The sequence below is a fragment of the Rhinoraja longicauda genome, chromosome 38 (genome assembly GCF_053455715.1).
Source record: "Rhinoraja longicauda isolate Sanriku21f chromosome 38, sRhiLon1.1, whole genome shotgun sequence".
In the NCBI taxonomy this organism is placed as follows: domain Eukaryota; kingdom Metazoa; phylum Chordata; class Chondrichthyes; order Rajiformes; family Arhynchobatidae; genus Rhinoraja; species Rhinoraja longicauda.
Window position 1 is genome coordinate 11,738,759 of NC_135990.1, and position 25,360 is coordinate 11,764,118.

The 25,360-nt window shown below is 48.2% G+C and overlaps 1 protein-coding gene across 2 annotated transcripts in view; it reads left to right on the top strand.

Moving 5' to 3' along the window:
* LOC144610956 (uncharacterized) overlaps window positions 1–25,360 on the top strand; it is a 52,201-nt gene that overhangs the window by 8,313 nt on the left and 18,528 nt on the right. For both annotated transcript variants that reach the window (XM_078429987.1, XM_078429988.1), the window contains exons 3-8: window positions 4,320–4,379; window positions 6,448–6,500; window positions 8,305–8,449; window positions 14,394–14,824; window positions 19,062–19,290; window positions 24,861–24,978. In XM_078429987.1, the coding sequence (XP_078286113.1) occupies window positions 4,320–4,379; window positions 6,448–6,500; window positions 8,305–8,449; window positions 14,394–14,824; window positions 19,062–19,290; window positions 24,861–24,978 (1,036 nt within the window). The remainder of the gene's footprint in view (window positions 1–4,319; window positions 4,380–6,447; window positions 6,501–8,304; window positions 8,450–14,393; window positions 14,825–19,061; window positions 19,291–24,860; window positions 24,979–25,360) is intronic.

Genomic DNA, 25,360 nt, shown 5'->3' on the forward strand with positions numbered 1-25,360 from the left:
CTGCACCTATTTTCTATGTTTCTATGAATTAGAAATTGCATAGTCATACAGCATAAAAACAGGCACTTCTGCCCAATTTGCCCACACGATTAACATGCCCCATCTACACAAGTCCCACCTGTGTGCATTTGACCTCTCTACACCTATCCAATCCATGTATCTGTCCAAATATATCGGCTTGTACTCGCTGGAATTTAGAAGATTGAGGGGGGATCTTATAGAAACTTACAAAATTCTTAAGGGGTTGGACAGGCAGGAAGATTGTTCCCGTTGTTGGGGAAGTCCAGAACAAGGGGTCACAGTTTAAGGATAAGGGGGAAGTCTTTTAGGACCGAGATGAGAACGTTTTTTTTCACACAGAGTGGTGAATCTGTGGAATTCTCCGCCACAGAAGGTAGTTGAGGCCAGTTCATTGGCTATATTTAAGAGGGAGTTAGATGTGGCCCTTGTGGCTAAAGGGATCAGGGGGTATGGAGAGGAGGCAGGTACGGGATACTGAGTTGGATGATCAGCCATGATCATATTGAATGGTGGTGCGTACAGGCTCGAAGGGCCGAATGGCCTACTCCTGCACCTATTTTCTATGTTTATGTTGTGATCGTACCTGCCACAACTGCCCCTGCCGGCAACTCATTCTCGGTGCACTGGGAAGAGAGAGACACTTTAGTTGTAGATCACTGGTCGCAGTCCATCAAGGGTTAATTGAAGATTTAAAAAAATAAAGCAGGTGATAGAAATCTGAATTAAAATGACAAAGTGCTGCGATTGCTCAGCAGGTCAGGCAGCATCTGTGGATGAGAAGTCGATAACTTTTCAGGACAATGTTTGTTTTCTCAGATCTGACAAAATATCATTGAGCTGAAACACCCTCATTTCTCTGTGGAAAATGCTGAGTTTCCAATAGACAATAGACAATAGGTGCAGGAGTAGGCCATTCAGCCCTTCGAGCCAGCACCGCCATTCAATGCGATCATGGCTGATCACTCTCAATCAGTACCCCGTTCCTGCCTTCTCCCCATACCCCCTCACTCCGCTATCCTTAAGAGCTCTATCCAGCTCTCTCTTGAAAGCATCCAACGAACTGGCCTCCACTGCCTTCTGAGGCAAAGAATTCCACACCTTCACCACTCTCTGACTGAAAAAGTTCGTCCTCATCTCCGTTCTAAATGGCCTACCCCTTATTCTTAAACTGTGGCCCCTTGTTCTGGACTCCCCCAACATTGGGAACATGTTTCCTGCCTCTAATTTGTCCAATCCCCTAATTATCTTATATGTTTCAATAAGATCCAGCACTTTGTATTTTATTCCTCCCCCCTAGCCTGCAATACATTACAGTAAACCCCCACAATAACGGTTCTGGGGGTGATCCATTGTCTGCTGTAACCGAGTGAGGGGGGTAAAGTTTAACCCACAGTTGGGGGGGGGGGGGGAGAATTTGGGAGTTTGTGGGAGGGTGGGATTAAACGAGCAGGAATTCACCGGCCGGGGGGCCACAGAGCCCCCAGCATGGTGCGACGGTGACGGATCCCAGCGCACATGCCCCTCGCTCTCGCCGGTCACGGGCAGCTCCCACCCTGAGGTACCAACTAACTGGGTAACTGGCGGAAGTGGGGTGGGGTGGGGAGGGGGGGATGCAACGGGAGCCTCGATCCACTGTAACTGAAATCCACTCAATGAAGGGCCGTTAGTGCAAGGGTTTACAGCACAGATGCTCCTCGACTTACGATGCTTCGACTTACAATATTTCAACTTTACAATGCTGCAAAAGCAATACACGTTCAGTAGAAACCGTGTTTTGAATTTTGATCTTTTCCTCTTCCTTTCTTCTATGCACGTTTAAGTTAGGCTAGGCTATGATGTTGGGTAGGTTAGGCTAGGCTATGATGTTGGGTAGGTTAGGTGGCTATGATGTTGGGTAGGTTAGGTGGCTATGATGTTGGTAGGTTAGATGGCTATGGTGTAGGTAGGTTAGGTGGCTATGGTGTTGGTAGGTTAGGTGGCTATGGTGTTGGTAGGTTAGGTGGCTATGGTGTTGGGTAGGTTAGGTGGCTATGATGTTCAGTAGGTTAAGTGGCTACGATGTTCTGTAGGTTAGGTGGCTATGATGTTCTGTAGGTTAGGTGGCTATGGTGTTCTGTAGGCTAGGCTAGGCTATGATGTTCGGTAGGTTAAGTGGCTATGATGTTGGGTGGGTTAGGTGGCTATGATGTTGGGTAGGTTATGTGGCTATGAAGTTGGGTAGGTTAGGTGTATTAAATGCATTTTCGACTTGCAAAATTTTTGATTTACGACGGGTTTATCTGTAAAGGAGGAGCATTTGTATTCAGTTTGTGCATTGTATTGTAGAGCAGATATATTTGACTCACCACAATGCAATCTTTTTACTAAAAACCCCCCACCATTTGTCTACCATACCAAATACAAGACCCACATACACCCAGTGGTCAGGCTTCATTCAACTCTATTTACTCTATCTAGCCTTGATGCCAGAACATGGTGGCGCAGTGGTAGAGTTGCTGCCTTACAGCGTTTGCAGCGCCAGAGACCCGGGTTCCATCCCGACTACGGGCGCTGTCTGTACGGAGTTTGTACGTTCTCTCCGTGACCGCGTGGGTTTTCTCCAAGGTCTTCGATTTCCTCCCACACTTCAAAGAGGTACAGGTTTATAGGTTAATTGGCTTGGGTTTGTATATTTGGTATAAGTGTAAATTGTCCCTAGTGTGTGTAGGCTTATGTTAATGTGCGGGTATCGCTGGTCGGTGCGGACTCGATGGGCCGAAGGGCCTGTTTCCCCACTGTATCTCTAAACTAAGCAATGAATCCTAATAGGAAGCAGGGTCAGAAGAGGAGTCTCGACCTGAAACGTTACCTATTCCAGAGATTGACTGACCTCCTGAGTTACTCCAGGATTTTATCTATCTTTTAAAATCCAAATATTAATTTATCTGTGGTGCTTCACCCAGCCCTGTGTTGAATTTCCTCTAATCTGCATAACAAGCTATTTTGGCTCTTCGCTCTTCTGTACTATTTCATTGCTGCCAGGTTTGCAGCTGTAGCCATGTTCATCTGTTAAAGTTCCACAATCGCACTTGTTTCAAGGACTGCTTGAAAAACCTGATACTCCACTTTGCCTTTAATTCCTGTTTTCACAAGACGTAGGAACAGAATTAGGCCATTTGGCCCATTGAGTCTGTTCTGCCTTTCAATCATGGCTGATTTATTTTTTCCCCTCCCAACCCCATTCTCCTGCCTTCTCCCCTGTAACCTTTGACACCCTTCCCAAATCAAGATCCTATCAGTCTCCGCTCTCAGAATAGCTGGCCTCCACAGCCGTCTGCGGCAAAGAATTCTGCAGATTCCCTCCTCGTCTCCATTCTAATGGGTCGTCTTTTATTCTGAGGCTGTGCTCTCCCAATATTGGAAACGTTCTCCACATCAATGCAATTCCGGCCTTTTTATTATTCAGTAGTTTTCGATGAGGATCCTTCTAAACTACAACGAGTACAGGTCTAGAGCCTTCAAACGCTTGTCATACGTTAACCCAATTGTTCCTGGGATCATTCTCGTAAACCAGACCCTCGTCAAAGCCAGCACACGCCTCTTCAGTTATGGAGGCCCATTAGCTTGGCTTTAAACCCCCCCCCAATCACCCAGCAGAAACATCCCTTACTTATTCTGTGAATGAACTGGCTGGTGTTGAGTTTTTGCTTTCCACAGCCTGTCCTAACATTACAAAGATAGACACAAAGTGCTGGAGTAACTCAGTGGGTTGGGCGGCATCTCTGGGGGGGGGGAGTAAAAAGGATGAGAATTTGAAGAAGGGTCCCGACCCTTGTTCCCAATGTTGGGGGAGTCCAGAACAAGGGGCCACAGTTTAAGAATAAGGGGTAGGCCATTTAGAACTGAGATGAGGAAAAATGTTTTCAGTCAGAGAGTTGTGAATCTGTGGAATTCTCTGCCTCAGAAGGCAGTGGAGGCCAATTCTCTGAATGCATTCAAGAGAGAGAGCTAGATAGAGCTCCTAAGGATAGCGGAGTCAGGGGGTATGGGTAGAAGGCAGGAACGGGGTACTGATTGAGAATGATCAGCCATGATCACATTGAATGGCCGTTCTGGCTCGAAGGGCCAAATGACCTCCTCCCGCACCTATTGTCTATTGACCCGAAACGTCACCCATCCTTTTTCTCCAGAGATGCTGTCTGACCCGCTGAGTTACCCCAGCACTTTGTGTCTATTCTCGGTATAAACTAGCATCTGCAGTTCCTTCTTGCACGTCCTAACATTACGAAGTTGATTCTTATTCTCTCCCTCTCTCACAGCCGTTTGATTTGAAGGAGCTGGACATTCAGATTTGCTTCCCAGACGATTATCCTTTGGAGGTAAGAGGTAATATTGCTGATGGCACAAAGTGCAGGCTTACGCAAGCAGGAGCTATATATGTTGCCCATGGGGCATGTTGCCCATGGGGCATTATGTTACAATGAAAGGCAACTTGTGGCTGACCACACTAATCTATGACACAAACATTGCGGTTTGTTTTTGGAAGAATGTCACAAACTTTTTCCATCCGTCAGTAAGATCAATTCTGTTATTTTCATCAACATTGTTTAGTTTAGTTTTCAGGGCGGCACGGTGGCGCAGCGGTAGAGTTGTTGCCTTACAGCGAATGCAGCGCCGGAGACCCAGGTTCGAACCTGACTCCTGTACGGAGTTTGTATGTTCTCCCCGTGACCTGCCTGGGTTTTCTCCGAGATCTTCGGTTTCCTCCCACACTCCAAAGACTTACAGGTATGTAGGTTAATTGGCTTGGTAAGTGTTCAAAATTGTCCCTAGTGGATGTAGGATAGTGTTAATGTGCGGGGATCGCTGGGCGGCGCGGGCCCGGTGGGCCGAAAGGGCCTGTTTCCTAAACTAAGCTGTATCTCTAAACTAAACTTTAAAAAAACTAAAGATACAGCGTGGAAACAGGCCCTTCGGCATACCGACCAACGATTCCCACACATGAATACTATCCTAGACACGCTAGGGACAATTTACACATACACCAAACCAAGTAACCTACATACCAGTGCGTCTGTGGAGTGTGGGAGGAAAGTGAAAATCTCGGAGAAACCCCACGTAGTCACGGGTAGAACGTACAAACTCCGTACAGACGGCACCCGTAGTCGGGATGGAACCCGGGACTCCGGTGCTGGAAGGCAGCAACTCTACCGCTGCACCACCATGCCACCCTGAGTCATAGAGTCATAGAACTATAAGAATAGTTTCCACTAATAACCTTATGCTATGTAGATCTACCCACGCTAAGTTACATTTCGATGACTGCACCTGCAGAGGAACTGAAATAGAAACACCTAAGTTATAGGTTACTTTTACTCCCCAATGTTGGGGGATTCCAGAACCAGGGGCCACAGTTTAAGAATAAGGGGTAGGCCATTTAGAACGGAGATGAGGAAAAACCTTTTCAGTCAGAGAGTTGTGAATCTGTGGAATTCTCTGCCTCAGAAGGCAGTGGAGGCCAAGTCTCTGAATGCATTCAAGAGAGGGCTGGATAGAGCTCTTAAGGATAGTGGAGTCAGAGGGTATGGGGAGAAGGCAGGAACGGGGTACTGATTGAGAATGATCAGCCATGATCACATTGAATGGCGGTGCTGGCTCGAAGGGCCGAATAGCCTCCTCCTGCACCTATTGTCTACAGTACAGTACAGAAATAGGCCGTTCGGCCCACAATGCCTGTGCTGAGCATGATGCCAAGATAAACATCTCATCTGTCTGTGATCGATATCCCTCCATTCTCTGCATATCCCCATGTGCCTATAAATGCCACTATGGTATCTACCTCCACCACCACCCCTAGCAGTGCGTTCCAGTCACCCACCACCCTCTGTGTAATAGAAAATTGCGTGGAACTGTCCGCAAGGTCATTCAGCTCAACCTCTGGGCTTCAGTTATTGAGGGAAGTGTATTTCTGGCTGAGGCTTACCGCTTTCATCTTGTTGCGATTGGATCTACCTGAAGTGCGTTGCAGGTCCAACGCCGATTTGTCCGCCCCCCCCCTTCGGTTCCAGATCCTTTCTGGCTTGTCCGTTTTGCTGGACCCACAGAGGTCACGGCCTCTGAGAGGAGTCATGCAGTACTGGACTGGCGGATGGCTTTGGGAACGGATCTGCCAGCACCGGCCGGGCTGGAGTTCCAGAGGCCCAGGCCGCAGGGGGCAGATTCGACCCCTCCGCCGATCGGTGAGGTTGAGATCGGCCGCCTCACCCGGCCTTGGTGCCACATTTTCGAGTGGGGGGGAGGGGAATTTCAAGGGCACTCTGGTAATTTTGTCCGGATCAAAGGAGGTGCCGGACAAATCGGTGGTGGACCTGTACTTACCCACTCTTTCTCCTACCTCAAATACGCCGGCACGTTACTCGATTCTCTTCATCTTTCTCTTGTTCTAAGGTGTTCACTTTGGACATTCCCGAGGATCAGGATCTGCCAGCTTCTATGGGAAGGTAAGGAGAAACAAGGATAAAATGCTGAACGTAGACGCAAAATGCTGGAGTAACACAGCAGGTCAGGCAGCATCTCGGGAGAGAAGGAATGGGTGACATTTCGGGTCGAAACTCTTCAAGGTGCCTGGCCTGCTGAGTTACCCCAGCATTTTGTGTCCATCTCTGAGCATTTACCCTGTCTATTCCCCTCAAGATCTTATGAACCTCGTCCTCCCGCGCTCCAAGTGTTGGGATTCTAATGGTGATAGCATCCACTCGTCTGGAAAAACCTACCCCAGTTTGGCACCAACATGTGCTTGGAGTTTGACTATGTTCTTCAGTTCTCAAGTGGTTGTTCATTTTCACTAAGTGCTGGGTTTTTTTTTAAAATGTTTATTTTTTTAATTTTTATTTTAATTAATTACAGTGCATATAACAACAACAGTAAACCCCATCCCTCCCCTTCCCTACAACATCATGAACAAAAACAAACAAATAAATAAATGAAAATAATTTTTTTTAAAACACGACTACAATGTGACAAAAAAGACAAAAGCCCAAAAACATGAGTCAAGGTAATTTTCACAAGTCAAATATTTCAGTATTTTCACTGCTGGATTCAAAGAAGGTACAAAAGCCTGTGGCATTGAGGGGATAGTTTTACTTGTCCTTAATATGCTGCAGCACTGGGTTCCATATGTTGAAGAACTTTTTTAGTTTTTTTTTTAGAGATACAGCGCGGAAACAGGCCCTTCGGCCCACCGAGTCTGCGCCGCCCAGCGATCCCCGCACACTAACACTATCTTACACACACTAGTGACAATTTTTACATTTTACCCACCCAATTAACCTACATACCTGTACGTCTTTGGAGTGTGGGAAGAAACCGAAGATCTCGGAGAAAACCCACGCAGGTCACGGGGAGAACGTACAAACTCCGTACAGACGGCGCCCGTAGTCAGGATCGAACCTGAGTCTCCGGCGCTGAATTCGCTGTAAGGCAGCAACTCTAGCGCTGCGCCACCGTGCCGCCCTGGACCAGAGACCCGGGTTCGATCTCGACTATGGGTGCTGTCTGTACGGTTTTGTACATTCTCCTCATGACCTGCGTGGGTTTTTCTCAGGGTGCTCTGGTTTCCTCCCACACTCCAAAGATGTACAGTTTTGTAGGTTAATTGGCTTTGGTAAAGATTGTAAATTGTTCCTAGTGTGTAGGATCGTGCTAGTGTACGGGAATCGCTGGTCGACGTGGACTCGGTGGGCCAAAGGGCCTGCCTCAGCTAAACTAAACTAAACTAAACTTTTGAGGGTTGCCAGATAATTCATATCTCAGCCTCTCGACGTGTACGATGCTCATTAATTCTCTTAACCAAGTCTCAAACTGAGGAGCAGAGTCTGATTTCCATAGTTTCAAAATACATCTGTTGGTAATTACCATACCATAAACCAAGATTGTGCGAGCATTATGGTCTAGCTTCTCAAGCGTTGTGGAATATCCGAATAGAGCAGTTTCAGGGTCTGGAGTTAAAGTGACGTTTAAAACAGTTCCATTGAAATAAAAGACACAGCAACTAAGTGCTGGTTGCTATTGAGGGCGTGCAGGGTAGGTTTACTAGGTTAATTCCCGGAATGGCGGGACTGTCATATGTTGAAAGACTGGAGCGACTAGGCTTGTATACACTGGAATTTAGGAGGATGAGAGGAGATCTTATCGAAACGTATAAGATTATTAAGGGGTTGGACACGTTAGAGGCAGGAAACACCTATTGTCTATTGTCCATTGAGTGCATCTTCACAAGGTTACCTTCCGTCCTCTCCACCTCAGGCACGTGTGCAACGCCTCAGAGGAGTGGCTTCGGGCCAAGCACGCCACCAACAGGCTGACGGGAAAACTCGAGCTGCTGTTTCGTCCTTACCTGCGGTGGCTCGATCGCAACCTGGAGAAGCTGTTCATAGAGGGGGCCAGAAAGGTAAGACCATGCCGCCCTGTTCAGTGAAGTCTTGAAGATGAATGAATATAAGAAAATAACTGCAGATGCTGGTACAAATCGAAGGTATTTATTCACAAAATGCTGGAGTAACTCAGCAGGTCAGGCAGCATCTCAGGAGAGAAGGAATGGGCGACGTTTCGGGTCAAGACCCTTCTTCAGACTGATGTCAGGGGGGCGGGACAAAGGAAGGATATAGGTGGAGACAGGAAGATAGAGGGAGATATAAGAAAATAACTGCAGATGCTGGTACAAATCGATTTATTCACAAAATGCTGGAGTAACTCAGCAGGTCAGGCAGCATCTCGGGAGAGAAGGAATGGGTGACGTTTCGGGTCGAGACCCTTCTTCAGACTGATGTCGGGGGTGGGACAAAGGAGGGATATAGGTGGAGACAGGAAGATAGAGGGAGATCTGGGAAGGAGGAGGGGAAGGGGGATGTGGCTGTGGTAGCGAGTCTGGGTCAAGATGTGGTCGTAGAGTAGGAGGGCAGGAGAAATCACAGAGGGGGAGCAGCGAGAGAGCATGTTACTGAACTCTCGTCGAAGAGAGGAGGAGAACTTCTTCAAAGTGGACATACCTCGAAGAGAAATCGCAGTGGAGCAACCAGTAGTATAAGAAAATAACTGCAGATGCTGGTACAAATCGATTTATTCACAAAATGCTGGAGTAACTCAGCAGGTCAGGCAGCATCTCGGGAGAGAAGGAATGGGTGACGTTTCGGGTCGAGACCCTTCTTCAGACTGATGTCGGGGGTGGGACAAAGGAAGGATATAGGTGGAGACAGGAAGATAGAGGGAGATCTGGGAAGGAGGAGGGGAAGGGAGATGTGGCTGTGGTAGCGAGTCTGGGTCAAGATGTGGTCGTAGAGTAGGAGGGCAGGAGAAATCACAGAGGGGGAGCAGCGAGAGAGCATGTTACTGAACTCTCGTCGAAGAGAGGAGGAGAACTTCTTCAAAGTGGACATACCTCGAAGAGAAATCGCAGTAGAGGGAGATCTGGGGAGGAGGAGAGAGGGGCAGAGGAACTATCTAAAGTTGGAGAAGTCAATGTTCATACCACTGGGCTGCAAGCTGCCCAGGCAAAATATGAGGTGCTGTTCCTCCAATTTCCGGTGGGCCTCACTATGGCATGATAAATGAATAAGTTTATTGGCCAAGTACGTACACATACAACTCGCAAGTAACAACACGAACACACAGTAAATAATTAAGAATAAAGCATAAAACATTAAGAACACAACATTACAGTTTAAACATGTGAGTGAAATAAACCAGAGCAAAAAGGGACTGCAGACTTTTGGTTGTTGAGTAGAGCTACTGCTCGCGGAAAAAAGCTGTTTTTATGTCTGGCTGTGGCTGCTTTGACAGCCTGATGAGAACAAAATACTTGAGAGATGAAAGAAAGAAGCAACCATATTACAGGCTGGTCTACTCTCAGTGTCCCATTGTGTCAGAATCGATACTTCCTAGCCGTCAGGCTGTCCACTGATTAAGAGGTGTCTTTCTAACTGGTCATTGAAAGGAATTCTGCAGAATAAGTTGCACCTAAATCTGAAGTCAACTAAGATTCAAGAGAGGAGTTAATAGAAGAAGGGTCCCGACCTGAAACATCACCGCTCCATGTTCTCCAAGGATGCTGCCTGGCACGTTGAGTTACGCCAACGTTTTGTGTTGTTGCCTTACAGCGCCAGAGTCCCGGGTTCGATCGCGACTATGGGTGCTGTCTGTACGGTTTTGTACATTCTCCTCATGACCTGTGTGGGTTTTCTCCGGGTCCTCCGGTTTCCTCCCACACTCCAAAGATGTACAGTTTTGTAGGTTAATTGGCTTTGGTAAAGATTGTAAATTGTCCCTGGTGTGTAGGATAGTGCTAGTGTACGGGAATTGCTGGTCGACGTGGGCCAAAGGGCCTGCCCCAGCACTGTGTCTCTAGTGTATGGGAATTGCTGGTCGACGTGGACTCGGTGGGCCAAAGGGCCTGCCTCAGCACTGTGTCTCTAAACTAAACTAAAGTAAAAGATGCACCTAATCCTAAAGTAAACTAAGGGAGAAGAGAGAGTAGACAAAAAGTGCTCGAGTAACTCAGCGGGTCAGGCAGCATCTCTGGAGAGAAGGAATGGGTGACGTTTCGGGTCGAGACCCTTCTTCAGACTGAGGTCGTCTAAAAGAAGGGTCTGGACCCAAAACGTCACCTATCCATGTTCTCCAAGGATGCTGCCTGACCTGCTGAGTTACTCTAGCACTTTGTTTCCTATTTTTCTAAAGTATACTAATTTGAATTTGTACTGTAAATCTCTGGTTCACCTACTTTTTGATTGTTTGGAAATATAGAAGGTTTGGCATCTAGTTCACCTGAGCACAGATTAATAATACAATGCCCTTTGTACATTGAGCCTTTGAATATTTTTGTAGGATCCTCCTGCTCGCAGTTGCGAGGCTGGGTTTTCACGTTGGTAAAATGAATACTTTTGGCATTACAGAAAATCTTAGACACATGCAACAACTTGTCTGTGCTTAATTTGCAACCAGATTAGTCATATACCTGACTGTACCTGAACATTAAAAGCCATCCATTAGTTTAGTTTAGAGATACAGCGTGGAAACGGGCCCTTCGGCCCACTGAGACCACGTCGACCAGCGATCATCATACACTAGCACTATCCTACACGCACTAGGAACAATTTGCAATTATACCAAGCCAATTAGCCTACAATTGCTTGGTATTGTAACCAATTGGTTTAAGCCAATTAGCCTACAAACCTGTACGTCTTTGGAGTGTGGGAGGAAACCGGAGCTCCGGAGAAAACCCAAGCAGGTTACGGGGAGAACGTACAAACTCTGCACAGACAGCACCCGTAGTCGGGGTTGAACCGGGTCTCAGGCGCTGTAAGACAGCAACTCTACCGCTGTGCCACCGTGCTGCCCATTAGTTTCTGCTTTATTAATGAATTTATTAATGATTTCTTGCTTCCCCCTCCCCACGCAACCATCACCACATTTCCACATTGTCCAGTCGTGTCTAGAGTATTTAATCGTGTAGGAAGGAACTGCAGATGCTGGTTTCAACCGAAGATAGACACAAGATGCTTGAGTAACTCTGCGGGACAGGCAGCTTCTCTGGAGAGAAGGAATGGGTGACATTTTGGGTCGAGACAAGGAGGGTCTCGACCTGAAACGTCACCCGTTCCTTCTCCCCAGAGTGCTGCCTGTCCTGAAGAGGATTTCATTGTTATAAGTACTGTCACATTGCATGGTAACAGGCTCTTCAGCCCAACCTGTCAATGCCAAAGCTAGTCCCATTTATCCTCGTTTGCCCCATATTGTCATATGTCCCCATAACAAAACAATGACATTCTTACCTGCAGCAGCATAACAGGCCTGTAAACACGATATACATTAATAACATATTATAATCACAAATTCTCAAAATTAATAACCACAATACTAACGTAGAACTGAGATGAGATGAGGAAAAACTTTTTCAGTCAGAGAGTTGTGAATCTGTGGAATTCTCTGCCTCAGAAGGCAGTGGAGGCCAATTCTCTGAATGCATTCAAGAGAGAGCTGGATAGAGCTCTTAAGGATAGCGGAGTCAGGGGGTATGGGGAGAAGGCAGGAACGGGTTACTGATTGAGAATGATCAGCCATGATCACATTGAATGATGGTGCTGGCTCGAAGGGCTGAATGGCCTGCTGCACCTATTGTCTAAAATGAAATCCCCAGGTCCTTGGTGCAACCAAAGACAGACCACAGAAATTCATGGTTGGGGTTCGTGTTGTATAATGTTCAAGAGCCTGATGGTTGTTGGGAAGCAGCCGTTTGTGAACCCGATGGTCACGGTTTTCAGACTCCAATACCACCTTCCCGATGGCAGGAGTGAAACGCGAGGTGATTTGGTCCATTCACAATCCGGTCCCATCACCTGTAGAATATAGAACAGCACAGCACAGGATCAGGCACTTTGGCCCACAATGCCTGTGCCGAACAAGATGCCAAGTGAAACGAATCTTCCCTGCCTGCACTTGATCACTATCCCTCCATTCCCTGCATGTCGGCACGCCTGTCCAATCTCAACAACAGTTCAACAGCTCAACAGAGCTTTATTTGTCATTCGGTAGCAAGGTACCAAACGAAACTACATAGCAGTCACACACAAAAAAAGAACACAAGACACATGACCCCAACACAAACGTCCATCACAGTGACTCCAAACACCCGCTCACTGTGATGGAGGCAACAAAACTTCCACTCTCTTCCCCACGCCCACGGACAGGCAGCTCGTCCCCGACCGACCCGCACAGTCCCCGCGGCCGAGTCGCACCGGGCGATGTTAGGTCCCGCGGCCGAGCCGCACCGGGCGATGGAAGGCCCCGCGGCCAAGCCGCACCGGGCGATGTTAAGTCCAGCGGCCGAGCCGCACCAGCGATGTTAGGCTCCGCGGCCGAGCTGCACCGGGTGATGGAAGGCCCCGCGGCCAAGCCGCACCGGGCACTGTTAAGTCCAGCGGCCGAGCCGCACCGGGCGATGTTGAGTCCAGCGGCCGAGCCGCGCCGGGCGATGGAAGGCCCCGCGGCCGAGCCGCACCCCGCGCCGTGAGGAAGAGACCTAAAAGAGAAAGGTTTCCCCCACCCCCCCACCCACACCACCCCACCCACACCACCACCCTCCACACATACACAACCAAAAAAAAACAAAAACCATCCCAACACCGACACACAACAAAAAAAAAAGGAAAAAAGACGAACAGACTGCTAGCGAGCCGCAGCCGTTAGGCGCCGCCACTTCCATCTGAAGTCAATTAGTCTAAAGAAGGGTTCTGACCCGTAATGTCACCCATTCCCTCTCTCCCGAGATGCTGCCTGACTCGCTGAGTTACTCCAGTGCTTTGTGCCCATCTTCAGTATAAATCAGCATCTGCACTTCCTCCCTACATATTTTGCCTATACAAAAGCCTCTTAAATGGCCCTATGGTACCTTCCTCCACCACAACCCTTGGATGCCCAACAAGTTAGTAAAACATGATCTGCTGTGGTCAAAGCCATGCTGACCCTACCAAATCACTTTAGTTTAGATATACAGCGTGGAAGCAGGCCCTTCGGCCCACCGAGTCCCTGCCGACCAGCGATCCCTGCACATTAACACTATCCTACACACACCTACAAACCTGTAAGTCTTTGGAGTGTAAGTATCCCATTCTCTGTCGTATGTTGAAAGACTGGAGCGACTAGGTTTGTATACACTGGAATTTAGACGGATGAGAGGAGATCATCGAAACGTATAAGATCATTAAGGGGTTGGACACGTTAGAGGCAGGAAACATGTTCCCAGTGTTGGGGGAGTCCAGAACCAGGGGCCACAGTTTAAGAATAAGGGGTAGGCCATTTAGAACGGAGATGAGGGAAAACCTTTTTCAGTCAGAGAGTTGTAAATCTGTGGAATTCTCTGCCTCAGAAGGCAGTGGAGGCCAATTCTCTGAATGCATTCAAGAGAGAGCTGGATAGAGCTCTTAAGGATAGCAGAGTCAGGGGGTATGGGGAGAAGGCAGGAACGGGGTACTGATTGAGAATGATCAGCCATGATCACATTGAATGGCGGTGCTGGCTCAAAGGGCCGAATGGCCTCCTCCTGCACCTATTGTCTATAAAGCCATGCTGACCCTCCCGAATCAGTTTAGTTTAGAGATACAGCGTGGAAACAGGCCCTTCGGCCCACTGAGTCCCTGCCGACCAGCGATCCCTGCACACTAACACTATCCTACACACACCTACAAACCTGTAAGTCTTTGGAGTGTAAGTATCCCATTCTCTCCAGCCCTGTGACCTCTCCTCTTTATTGAGGAGGTTGCATGAATTATTGTGGAGAATTGCTGTCAATACGACTGTGGCTTTGAATGCTGACATTTCACTTTTTCTACCCTCTCCAGATAAAGAGGGAATTGGACACGGAGAAATCGGGGATCCGCTTTGTGCCGTTCCAGGACCTGCAGCCGCGCCTGGCCGACGCGCGGGTTCTGCAGACGACGGAAGGACCTCTGTGCCCGCAGAAAGAAGACGTGGTCAGGGGGCTGTCACAGGAGCTTCAGCAGACCAAGTTCAACGAGACGGAAAGCCCGGAGTTGAGCGGCACGGGCAGCGAGGTCAGCTCCGGGGAGGAGGTTGACGGCTGTTCAAGGACTGACGCGCCCCGCAGGCATAAACCCCTCCCGGCCGGCAATGGGGGCGGCCAGCTGCCCATGGAGTCAAACAGCAAGGGCCTGCGCAAGGGAACAGCCGTGCGGTTCATTGGCTTTCAGCTGGGAGAAGGGACGGCGACGCTGGCCGTTCAGCAGATCACCGTGTCACTGAAGTGCAGCAGGTACGATCAGCCTTAGTGGCGAGAGAGTGAATGCAGGCAGTCAGCCGCCAAGGCGCATCATTAATTGTACGATGCCAAAACCTTTCCACCCATTTGGTAGACACAGAATGCTGGAGTAACTCAGCGGGTCAGGCAGCATCTCTGGAGAACATGGACACAGAGTGCTGGAGTAACTCAGCGGGTCAGGCAGCATCTCTGGAGAGAAGGAATGGGCGACGTTTCGGGTCGAGACCCTTCTTCAGACTGATGTCAGGGGAGGGGACGGGACAAAGATAGAATGTATTCGGAGACAGGAAGACTAGTGGGAGAACCGGGAAGGGGGAGGGGATAGAGAGGGGAAGCATGGACTATCTGAAGTTAGAGAAGTCAATGTTCATACCACTGGGGTGTAAACTGCCCAAGCGAAATATGAGATGCTGTTCCTCCAATTTGCGCTGGGCATTTGTGTAATTGGGCTCTGGTGATGCTGCCTGCCATCTTGAGGCAGTGCCTCCTGTAGATCCCTTTGATGATGTGGAGGTCAGTGCCCATGATGGACGTGTCTACCACCTGAGCATTTTGTCCACAAACAACTATGCTTAGTCCGTAGTGTCTCTGTTCTAAAAGCTGTGTTCTTAAGAACAAAATGTGTGACAATGTTATATTGCCGACAGAGTAAGCTAAAACTTTTTAAGTATCTCCAGTTTTGGATTTGGTTGCGTGGCAATTTTAGGCCCACCTTACTCACCGTCATCCCTTTGGTGCTAATGGAAGAGGTTTCATTGAAATCGGTGTTATGTTTTTAAAGTTATTCACATTTTAAAGTTTAGATCTATCTCCGAGGAAGGGGTGGGAGGGGTGGGGGGAGGGAAGGGTGAAGGGAAGGGTGAAGGGAAGGAGGGGAAGGAGGGGAGGGTGAGGGGAAGGTGGGGGGGGAAGGGAGGGTGGGGGGGAGGGGAGGGTTGGAGGGGGGGGAGGGAGGGGGAGGAGAGGGTGCTGCACCAATGCAGGAGAGGTTGGGTCTCGTTATCAATTAAAATGGAAAAAATTAACCCCCAATCATTTTAAAAACTATTTCATTTGCCATCATAAGATAGGTCTTGCAATGATGATGTGTATAAATCCAAGATAGGCACAAAAAGCTGGAGTAACTCAGCGGGACAGGCAGCATCTCTGGAGGGAAGGAATGGGTGACGTTTCGGGTCGAGACCCTTCTTCAGACCGAAAGTCACGGGAAAGGCAAACGCAAGATATAGACGATGATGTAGAGAGATAAAGTACAATGAATGAAAGATATGCAAAAAAAGGAACAATGATAAAGGAAACTGGCCATTGTTAGCTATTTGTTGGGTGAAAATGAGCTGGTGCGACTTGGGTGGGGGAGGATAGAGAGAGAGGGAATGCCGGGGTTACTTGAAGTTAGAAAAAACCAATATTCATACTACTGGGCTTTAAGCTGCCCAAGCTAAATATGAGATGCTGTTCCTCTAAATCTATAAAATATAAATTTCCAAGTATAAATCCCAGATGGTTGTGTCTTCCAATAGCCCGGGTCCGCGCCGCCCAGCGATCCCCGCACATTAACACTATCCTACACCCACTAGGGACAATTTTTACATTTACCAAGCCAATTAACCTACAAACCTGCACGTCTTTGGAGTGTGGGAGGAAACCGAAGATCTTGGAGAAAACCCATGTGGGTCACGGGGAGAACGTGCAAACTCCGTACAGACAGCGGCCGTAGTCGGGATGGATCCCGGGTGTTCTGCGCTGCATTCCTTGTAAGGCAGCAACTCTACTGCTGCGCTACTGCTGCGCCACCGTGCCGCCCATGTGTTGTGTGTTATGGGGCGGCCGAGTGGCGCTGCTGCCTCGCAGCGCCAGAGACCCGGTTTCAATCCTGACCTCGGATGCTGTCTGTGTGGAGTTTGCACATCCTCACTGTGATCGCGTGGCTTTCCTCCGGTTTCCTCCCATATTCCAAAGATATGTGGGTTTGGAGTCTAATTGACCGCTGTAAATTGCCTCAAGTGTGCAGGGAGTGGATATGACAATAGACAATGGGTGCAGGAGGAGGCCATTCGGCCCTTCGAGCCAGCACCATCATTCAATGTGATCATGGCTGATCATTCTCAATCAGTACCCTGTTCCTGCCTTCTCCCCATACCCCTTGACTCCGCTATCCTTAAGAGCTCTATCTAGCTCTCTCTTGAATGTATTCAGAGAATTGGCCTCCACTGCCTTCTGAGGCAGAGAATTCCACAGATTCACAACTCTCTGACTGAAAAAGTTTTTCCTCATCTCCGTTCTAAATGGCCTACCCCTTATTCTCAAACTGTGGCCCCTGGTTCTGGACTCCCCCAACATTGGGAACATGTTTCCTGCCTCTAACGTGTCCAACCCCTTAATAATCTTATATGTTTCGATAAGATCTCCTCTCATCCTTCTAAATTCCAGTGCATACAAGCCTAGTCGCTCCAGTCTTTCAACATACGACAGTCCCGCCATTCCGGGAATTGAAAGTGAGATAACGCAGAACTAGTGTGAATGGGTGATCAATGGTCGGCGTGGACCCAGTGGGCCGAAGGGCCTGTTTTCGTGCTGTATCTCTATACAACTCTGCTAGTCACAGCTTCCAAGATAAATCTCAATAGATTTAGCAAATACTGTCTCAGATTATGCTGATTCTGTGCAACATATTATGGTTTTAAATGAGATGGTGTTTCCACAAGCTGGATAACAGATTCCCATCCCTCAATACAGCACTCTTAAACTCGAGAATTGCAAAGGCAGCTCGATAACTAGCGTGAGACAAGTGCAAAAATATCATGAATATTGTACGCGTGGGTTATTTTCTTGGTGGAGTATTGGTGGCCTCAAATATTCACTTTTTTTCTCTCCACAAATATTGTATGCCCTGTTGAGTATTTCTAGTATTTACTGTGGTTTATTTTTAATTTCCAGCCACATTTTCTTTGCTTTTCAACTACCATTGTGATTAATAAGTCTGATTTGGTTTCCTTGCTTATCCATTGACGATCTCCTCCCTGATATCGTTCTCTTATAATATAAGAAAATAACTGCAGATGCTGGTACAAATCGAAGGTATTTATTCACAAAATGCTGGAGTAAATCAGCAGGTCAGGCAGCATCTCGGGAGAGAAGGAATGGGCGACGTTTATAATGTCGTATGCTTATGTTCTCTGTGTGGGGCAGCGCAGTGGGTAGAGCTGCTGCCTCACAGCGCCAGAGACCCAGGTTCGATCCTGACCTCGGGTGCTGTCTATGTGGAGTTTACACGTTCTCCCTGTGACCGGCTGGCTTTCCTCCGGGTGCTCCCAATTTCCTCCTACGTCCCAAAGACGTGTGGGATTTGTAAGTTAATTGGCCTCCAAATTGACCCAGGTGTGTCGGGAGTGATTGAGGGAGTGCAGTAACATAGAACTAGTGCGAGCGGGTGATCAATGGTCGGCATGGACTTGGTGGGCCGAAGGGTCTCTTTCCAAGCTGTGTCTCTAAAATGGAAACTATAACTTGGGGACTGCTGAGATTTTCTGTCGCTCCCTGTTCTTAGGTGGCCTTAATTGTTATTTTCTGGTCTTGTAATTGAGTCAAAACATAGAAAATAGGTGCAGGAGTAGGCCATTCGGCCCTTCGAGCCTGCACCGCCATTCAATATGATCATGGCTGATCATCCAACTCAGTATCCCGTACCTGCCTTCTCTCCATACCCCCTGATCCCTTTAGCCACAAGGGCCACATCTAACTCCCTCTTAAATATAGCCAATGAACTGGCCTCAACTACCTTCTGTGGTAGAGAATTCCACAGATTCACCACTCTCTGTGTGAAAAGAAACTTTCTCATCTCGGTCCTAAAAGACTTCCCCCTTATCCTTAAACTTGTTCTGGACTTCCCCAACATCGGGAACAATCTTCCTGCATCTAGCCTGTCCAATTAGTTTTGTAAGTTTCTATAAGATCCCCCCTCAATCTTCTAAATTCCAGCGAGTACAAGCCGAGTCTATCCAGTCTTTCTTCATATGAAAGTCCTGCCATCCCAGGGATCAATCTGGTGAACCTTCTCTGTACTCCCTCTATGGCAAGAATGTCTATCCTCAGATTAGGAGACCAAAACTGTACGCAATACTCCAGGTGTGGTCTCACCAATGGCAGTGACGATTGAGCAGGGTTTTAGCCAACAGCAAATCCCAGTGAGTAGCTTCTGTTGAACTGACCACTGTTCACTTTCTGTTCAAAGGTGCAAAGTAACTGCCGACCTGACCGTTTCACAGAAACAGCCTTCTTCTGCAAGCTGTGAGAAATGTAGCACGTCCATCAGTGCAACCTTCCGGCCCAGTATCCTCCACGAGAACTCTGATGTCGTGGGTTACCTGGACTTGCGTGGATGCGTCCCTGTAGATTTGATCGTGCAGGATAGTTCCTTCTCTGTGGGCTGCCTAAACTGCTCCAAGGAGGGAGATTTGCAGGTCAGTTAGTAAAACGGGAGCCTTTTCCGAATGTCTTACCTGTTGGTCATTCCAGTGGTTTCTCCTCCTCTTGCATAAAAGGTTAAGACCATAAGACATAGGAGCAGAATTAGGCCATTCGCCCATCGATTCTGCTCTGCCATTCGATCATGGCTGATCTATTTTTCCCTCTCAACCCATTTTTTCCTGTAACCTTTGACGCCCTTAATAATCAAAAACCTATCACTGCGTAGGAAGGAACTGCAGATGCTGGTTTAAACCGAAGATAGACACAAAATGCTGGAGTAACTCAGCGGGACAGGCAGCATCTCTGGAGAGAAGGCATGGGTGACGTTTCAGGCCGAGACCCTTCCTTTCTCTCCAGAGATGTTGCCTGTCCCGCTGAGTTACTCCAGCATTTTGTGTCTACCTACCTAAGACGTTATCAATCTCCACTTTAAAAACATCAAACGACTTCGTCTCCGCTGCCGTCTGGATTCCACAGATTCACCACCCTTTGGCTAAAGAAGTATAGCGGAGATGGACCTTTGTATTGTGTTATTATATGAGCCATATTCCATTGGGCACCTAAATGAGAAAGCAACAGGTTTTGGGCATCTGGATCGGTGACTCCCAGCCCTTTTCATCCACAGTCTGAAAACTGACACGGTGGCGCAGCGGTAGAGTTGCTGCCTTGCAGCGCCAGAGACCCGGGTTCAATCCTGACCACGGGTGCTGTCTGTACGGAGTTTGTCCATTCTCCCCATGACTTGGATGGGGTTTTCTCCGGGTGCTCCGGTTTCCTCCCACACTCCAAAAACATACAGGTTTGTAGGTCAATTGGCTTTGGTAAAATTATAAATTGTTCCCATGCATTAATGTGCGGGGATCGCTGTTTGGCGCGGACATGATGGGCCGAATGGCCTGTTTCTGCGCTGTATCTCTAAACCAAACTAATTGACAAACAAGTATGAAGTAAGATTAAATTTAAATTTGAACCCCCTCCTCGTGGCCCAGTTTCAATCCTTCGTGGGCCAGTTTTGGGGAGCAGCCAGCAGTTGGGAAGCAGCAATCTAGATGATGTTGTATGTGTGCGGTCTGATATTCTAGATTGCTGATAACCTTAGATTACAGTAGAACAAGCAGAGAATTCTAACAAAAGGGCTTCGTCCACAACAGAAGCCTGTGTTTCCCATTCCGATGCTGATTTTAACTCCTCTGTATCTCCAGGTCTTTGTGTTTGTTTTATATTTTCCCTTTAAGATTGTGTTTGACCTGTAACCACCTCATATTAGATAGCGAGGGAAGGCAATCCCATGCTTCAAAGTCACTTTGTCTTGCCAAGGCAAATAGAAGGATGAGAGGGGATCTTATTGAAACATATAAGATTATTAAGGGGTTGGACACATTAGAGGCAGGAAACATGTTCCCAATGTTGGGGGAGTCCAGAACAAGGGGCCATAGTTTAAGAATAAGGGGGTAGGCCATTTAGAATGGAGATGAGGAAAAACTTTTTCACCCAGAGAGTTGTGAATCTGTGTCAATCTCTGCCTCAGAAGGCAGTGGAGGCCAATTCTCAGGATGCTTTCAAGAGAGAGTTCGATAGAGCTCTTAAAGATAGCGGAGTCAGGGGATATGGGGAGAAGGCAGGAACGGGGTACTGATTGTGGATGATCAGCCATGATCACAGTGAATGGCGGTGCTGGCTCGAATGGCCGAATGGCCTACTCCTGCACCTATTGTCTATTGAGTCTTAAAATCTGCAAAGATAGACACAAAATGCTGGAGTAACTCGTGTGTCCGGCAGCATCTCTGGAGAAAACGGAATAGATGACATTTCAGGTCTGAGGAAGGGTCTCGATCTAAAATGTCACCTGTTCCTTTTCTCCAGAGATGCTGCCTGACCCGCTAACTCCGGCATTTTGTGTCTATCTTCGATGTAAACCAGCATCTGCAGTTCCTTCCTACATACTTAAACTCTGTGATATAGGTTGAGAGACTATTTTTGGCGTAGTTTTACAATCTAAAGAGTTCAGCTCCTGATTAGGTTGAGGAGGTGCAAAGGGACTTGGTCGTGCTGGTGCAGGATTCCCGAAAAGTTAATTTGCAAGTCGAATCGGTAGCAAGGAAGGCAAACGCAACGCTAGCATTTATTTCAAGAGAATTTGAACACAAAAACAGTGATGTAATGCTGAGGTTTTGTAAGCTGCCGGTCAAAAAGCATTTGGATCCCATATCTGAGGAAGGATGTGCTAGCGCTGGAGAGTTTTACGAGAATGATCCCAGGAATGAGTGGGTTAACTGACATAGGATGAGGGTTTGACAGCACTGGGCCTGTACTCGCTGGAGTTTAGAAGGCTGAGGGGAAACCTCAAAATGGCAACCCAAAATGGCGGCGCTGCCATAGCAGCTGCGGCTTACCTGCGGTCCATTTGTCTTTGTGTTTTTGTTGTTTTTTTGTCTTAATTGTAGTTGTGATGTGGTGTTTTTGTGTTTGTGTACTATGTGTGTATGTGGGTGGGGGGGGAGGGGGGGGAACTGTAAAATTGTAAATAGGTGTCCCTTCCGAACGGAGACCCGACCTTTGTTTTCTGGGTGGTGTCTCCGTTCCTGCTGCGGCCTACCATCGGCCCAACTCCTGGAGCTGGCGGCCTCCAGGGCTCCGGTTCGCAGAGCCCGCGGACCGGACTTACCATCACCGGAGCCGGCCGTCTTCGGAGGCTGCGGGAGCGGCTGCGACTCGCCTTAGGCTCGGGCTGCGTGGATGCCGACATCAGGAGCTCCGGCAGCGGCAGCGTGTTCGCCCGCCCCGGATCGCGGGGCTTGGGTCGCGGACATTTCACCGTCCGGCGCGGCCTAAGATAGGCCGCGGGATATTTCTCTGCTGGGCGGGGGCTTCAATGTCGGGAGCCACGACCGCCCCGATGTGCAGCAACAGCGGCAGTGACAGCGTGTTCGCCCGCCCCGGATCGTACTTATCATCGGCGGAGCCGGCCGTCTTCGGAGGCTGCGGGAGCGGCTGCGACTCGCCTTAGGCTCGGCCTGCTGCGGACCGTCCGGCGCGGCCTGCAACCACAACAGCCTGACTGCGGGAGAGGACAGCAGGAGAAGGGAAAAGACATTGTGACCTGACATCACAGTGAGGAGAGGACTGGAGGAGACTCACTGTGATGGATGTTTTCTTGATGGATGTTTCTTTTGTGTGTTTTGGGGGTTGTGTAATTTTAATGCCTATTTTGATGCTTTTGTTGTTGGACTGTGGGTGACTGAATTTCGTCCAATTTGGATGACAATAAAGCTATCTTGAATCTTGAATCATTGAAACATCTTGAATAGTGAAAGGCCTGTATGGAGTGGATGTGGAGAGGATGTTTCCACTAGTGGGAGAGTGCAGGACCAGAGGTCATCGCCTCAGAATTAAAGGATGTTCCTTTAAGAAGGAGATGGGGAGGAATATCTTTAGTCTTAGGGTGGTGAATTTGTGGAATTCATTGCCACAGAAGGCTGTGGTGGCCAAGTCAATGGATATTTTTAAGGCAAAGATAGCGAGATTCTTCATGTCAGGGGTTATAGGGAGAAGGCAGGAGAATGAGGTTGAGGGAAAGATAGGTCAGCCATGATTGAATGGTAGAATAGACTCGATGGGCTGAATGACCTAATTCTGCTCCTATCACTTATGAACTTATTATTGTTGCATGTACAGAGAACAGCATTGTTTTGCACGCTATCGAATCAAATCCGATAAAAGTATTCATAAATACAATCAAGCCAAACTCAAATACTGTACAACAGTCAGAGCGAAGGGAAAGACGTGCACGGTGGCGCAGCGGTAGAGTTGCTGCCTTACAGCGGATGCAGCGCCGGAGATCTGGGTTCGATCCCGACTACGGGTGCTGTCTGTACGGAGTTTGCACGTTCACCCCATGACCTGCATAGGTTTTCTCCGAGATCTTCGGTTTCCTCCCACACTCCAAAGACGTACAGGTTTGTAGGTTAATTGGCTTGGTACATATTTTAAAAAATTGTCCCTAGTGGGTATAGGATAGTGTTAATGTGCGGGGAACACTGGTCGGCACGCACCCGGTGGGCCGAAAGGGCCTGTTTCCGCGCTGTATCTCTAATCTAAATTAAACGAAACAGAATGCACTAGACAGTTTTCAGCAGGGATAGATACAGAGTGCAGTACACAGATCTCAGCACTGAAAGATATGGAGTGCAGTATGTAGTTCTCAGCATTGTTGTGCAACAGGTTCAGAGGTGGAGTCCAATGTTTGCAATGAGCTACAATAGACAATAGGTGCAGGTGGAGGCCATTCGGCCCTTCGAGCCAGCACCACCATTCAATGTGATCATGGCTGATCATTCTCAATCAGTACCCCGTTCCTGCCTTCTCCCCATACCCCCTGACTCCGCTATCCTTAAGAGCTCTATCTAGCTCTCTCTTGAATGCATTCAGAGAATTGGCCTCCACTGCCTTCTGAGGCAGAGAATTCCACAGATTCACAACTCTGACTGAAAAAGTTTTTCCTCATCTCCATTCTAAATGGCCTACCCCTTATTCTTAAACTGTGGCCCCTGGTTCTTAGCATAGAGTCCAATGTTTGCAATGAGCTACAGGTGAATGGGCTTGTGGAACTTTGCACTGTAAAGTTAAGAGGGCGTGCAGCGTAGGTTTACTAGGTTAATTCCTGGAATGGCGGGACTGTCATATGTTGAAAGACTGGAGCGACTAGGCTTGTATACACTGGAATTTAGAAGGATGAGAGGGGATCTTATCGAAACGTATAAGATTATTTAGGGGTTGGACACATTAGAGGCAGGAAACATGTTCCCAATATTGGGGGAGTCCTGAACCAGGGGCCACAGTTTAAGAATAAGGGGTAGGCCATTTAGAACAAAGACGAGGAAAAACTTTTTCACCCAGAGAGTTGTGAATCTGTGGAATTCTCTGCCTCAGAGGGCAGTGGAGGCCAATTCTCTGAATACATTCAAGAGAGAGCTAGATAGAGCTCTTAAGGATAGCCGAGTCAGGGGGTATGGGGAGAAGGCAGGAACGGGGTACTGATTGAGAATGATCAGTCATGATCACATTGAATGGCGGTACTGGCTCGAAGGGCCGAATGGCCTACTCCTGCACCTATTGTCTATAAGAGCTGTATTTAACCTGTGATTGCTCCATTGAGAGCCTGGGGATACTCACTATCCCGCGGTCTAGGCTTAAGCTCAGGGGTGACCGCGCTTTTGCGGTTGCAGCTCCGAGACTGTGGAACAGCATCCCTCTCCCCATCAGAACTGCCCCCTCCATTGACTCATTTAAGTCCAGGCTCAAAACCTATTTCTACTCCCTAGCGTTTGAGGCCCTCTGAGGGGGCGCTGTGAGCTGTTTATGTATGTGCTGTTATGTTTGTGTGCCATTGTATGATCGTTTCTTAGTACCTGAACTGATGTACAGCACTTTGGTCAACGTGGGTTGTTTTTAAATGTGCTATACAAATAAAATTGACTTGACTTGACTTGACTTGACTCCTGCATTTTCTTTTGTTAACCCACTGAGTGACTGCGGTTGCTAACCCTTCTCTCTTGTTGTCCAGGGTCTGTCGTACGGCCGGTACAAGGAACTCAACTGCTTGCACTGCCATGGGAAACTCAGTGTGTTTGCAGAGGCGGCCCAGTTTTACCAGATGAACGCCCAGTCAGATGACGAGATGGGTGAGCGTAGCTAAACGTAGTTGACTTCACTCGTAGCAGGAGGATGGAGTTGGGGAAAAGAAGATGTGTTGCAAAGAAACACATTTGGAATACGGGCCTGGAGATTAATAGAGAGCGGGGACTCGTGGCGTGTTCACCCCAATGTCTTTTCTCCATTTCCTTTCCTTACTCAGCCAAATGTATCAATAGCATTTCTCCCCCACCCCCCCCCCCTTTCTCCCCTCCCCTATTTGCACCTATTTCTCCCCTCAATCTCCCCCTCGTCCTAAGCTCCTTCCTCTGGCTTCACAATTTGTAACTCATCAATCAGTCTGTCTCACACCTTCTGATTTAATCAGGCATGTGAATTTCCCGTGTTTCCGAGGATCTCTGCGTTTTTTTT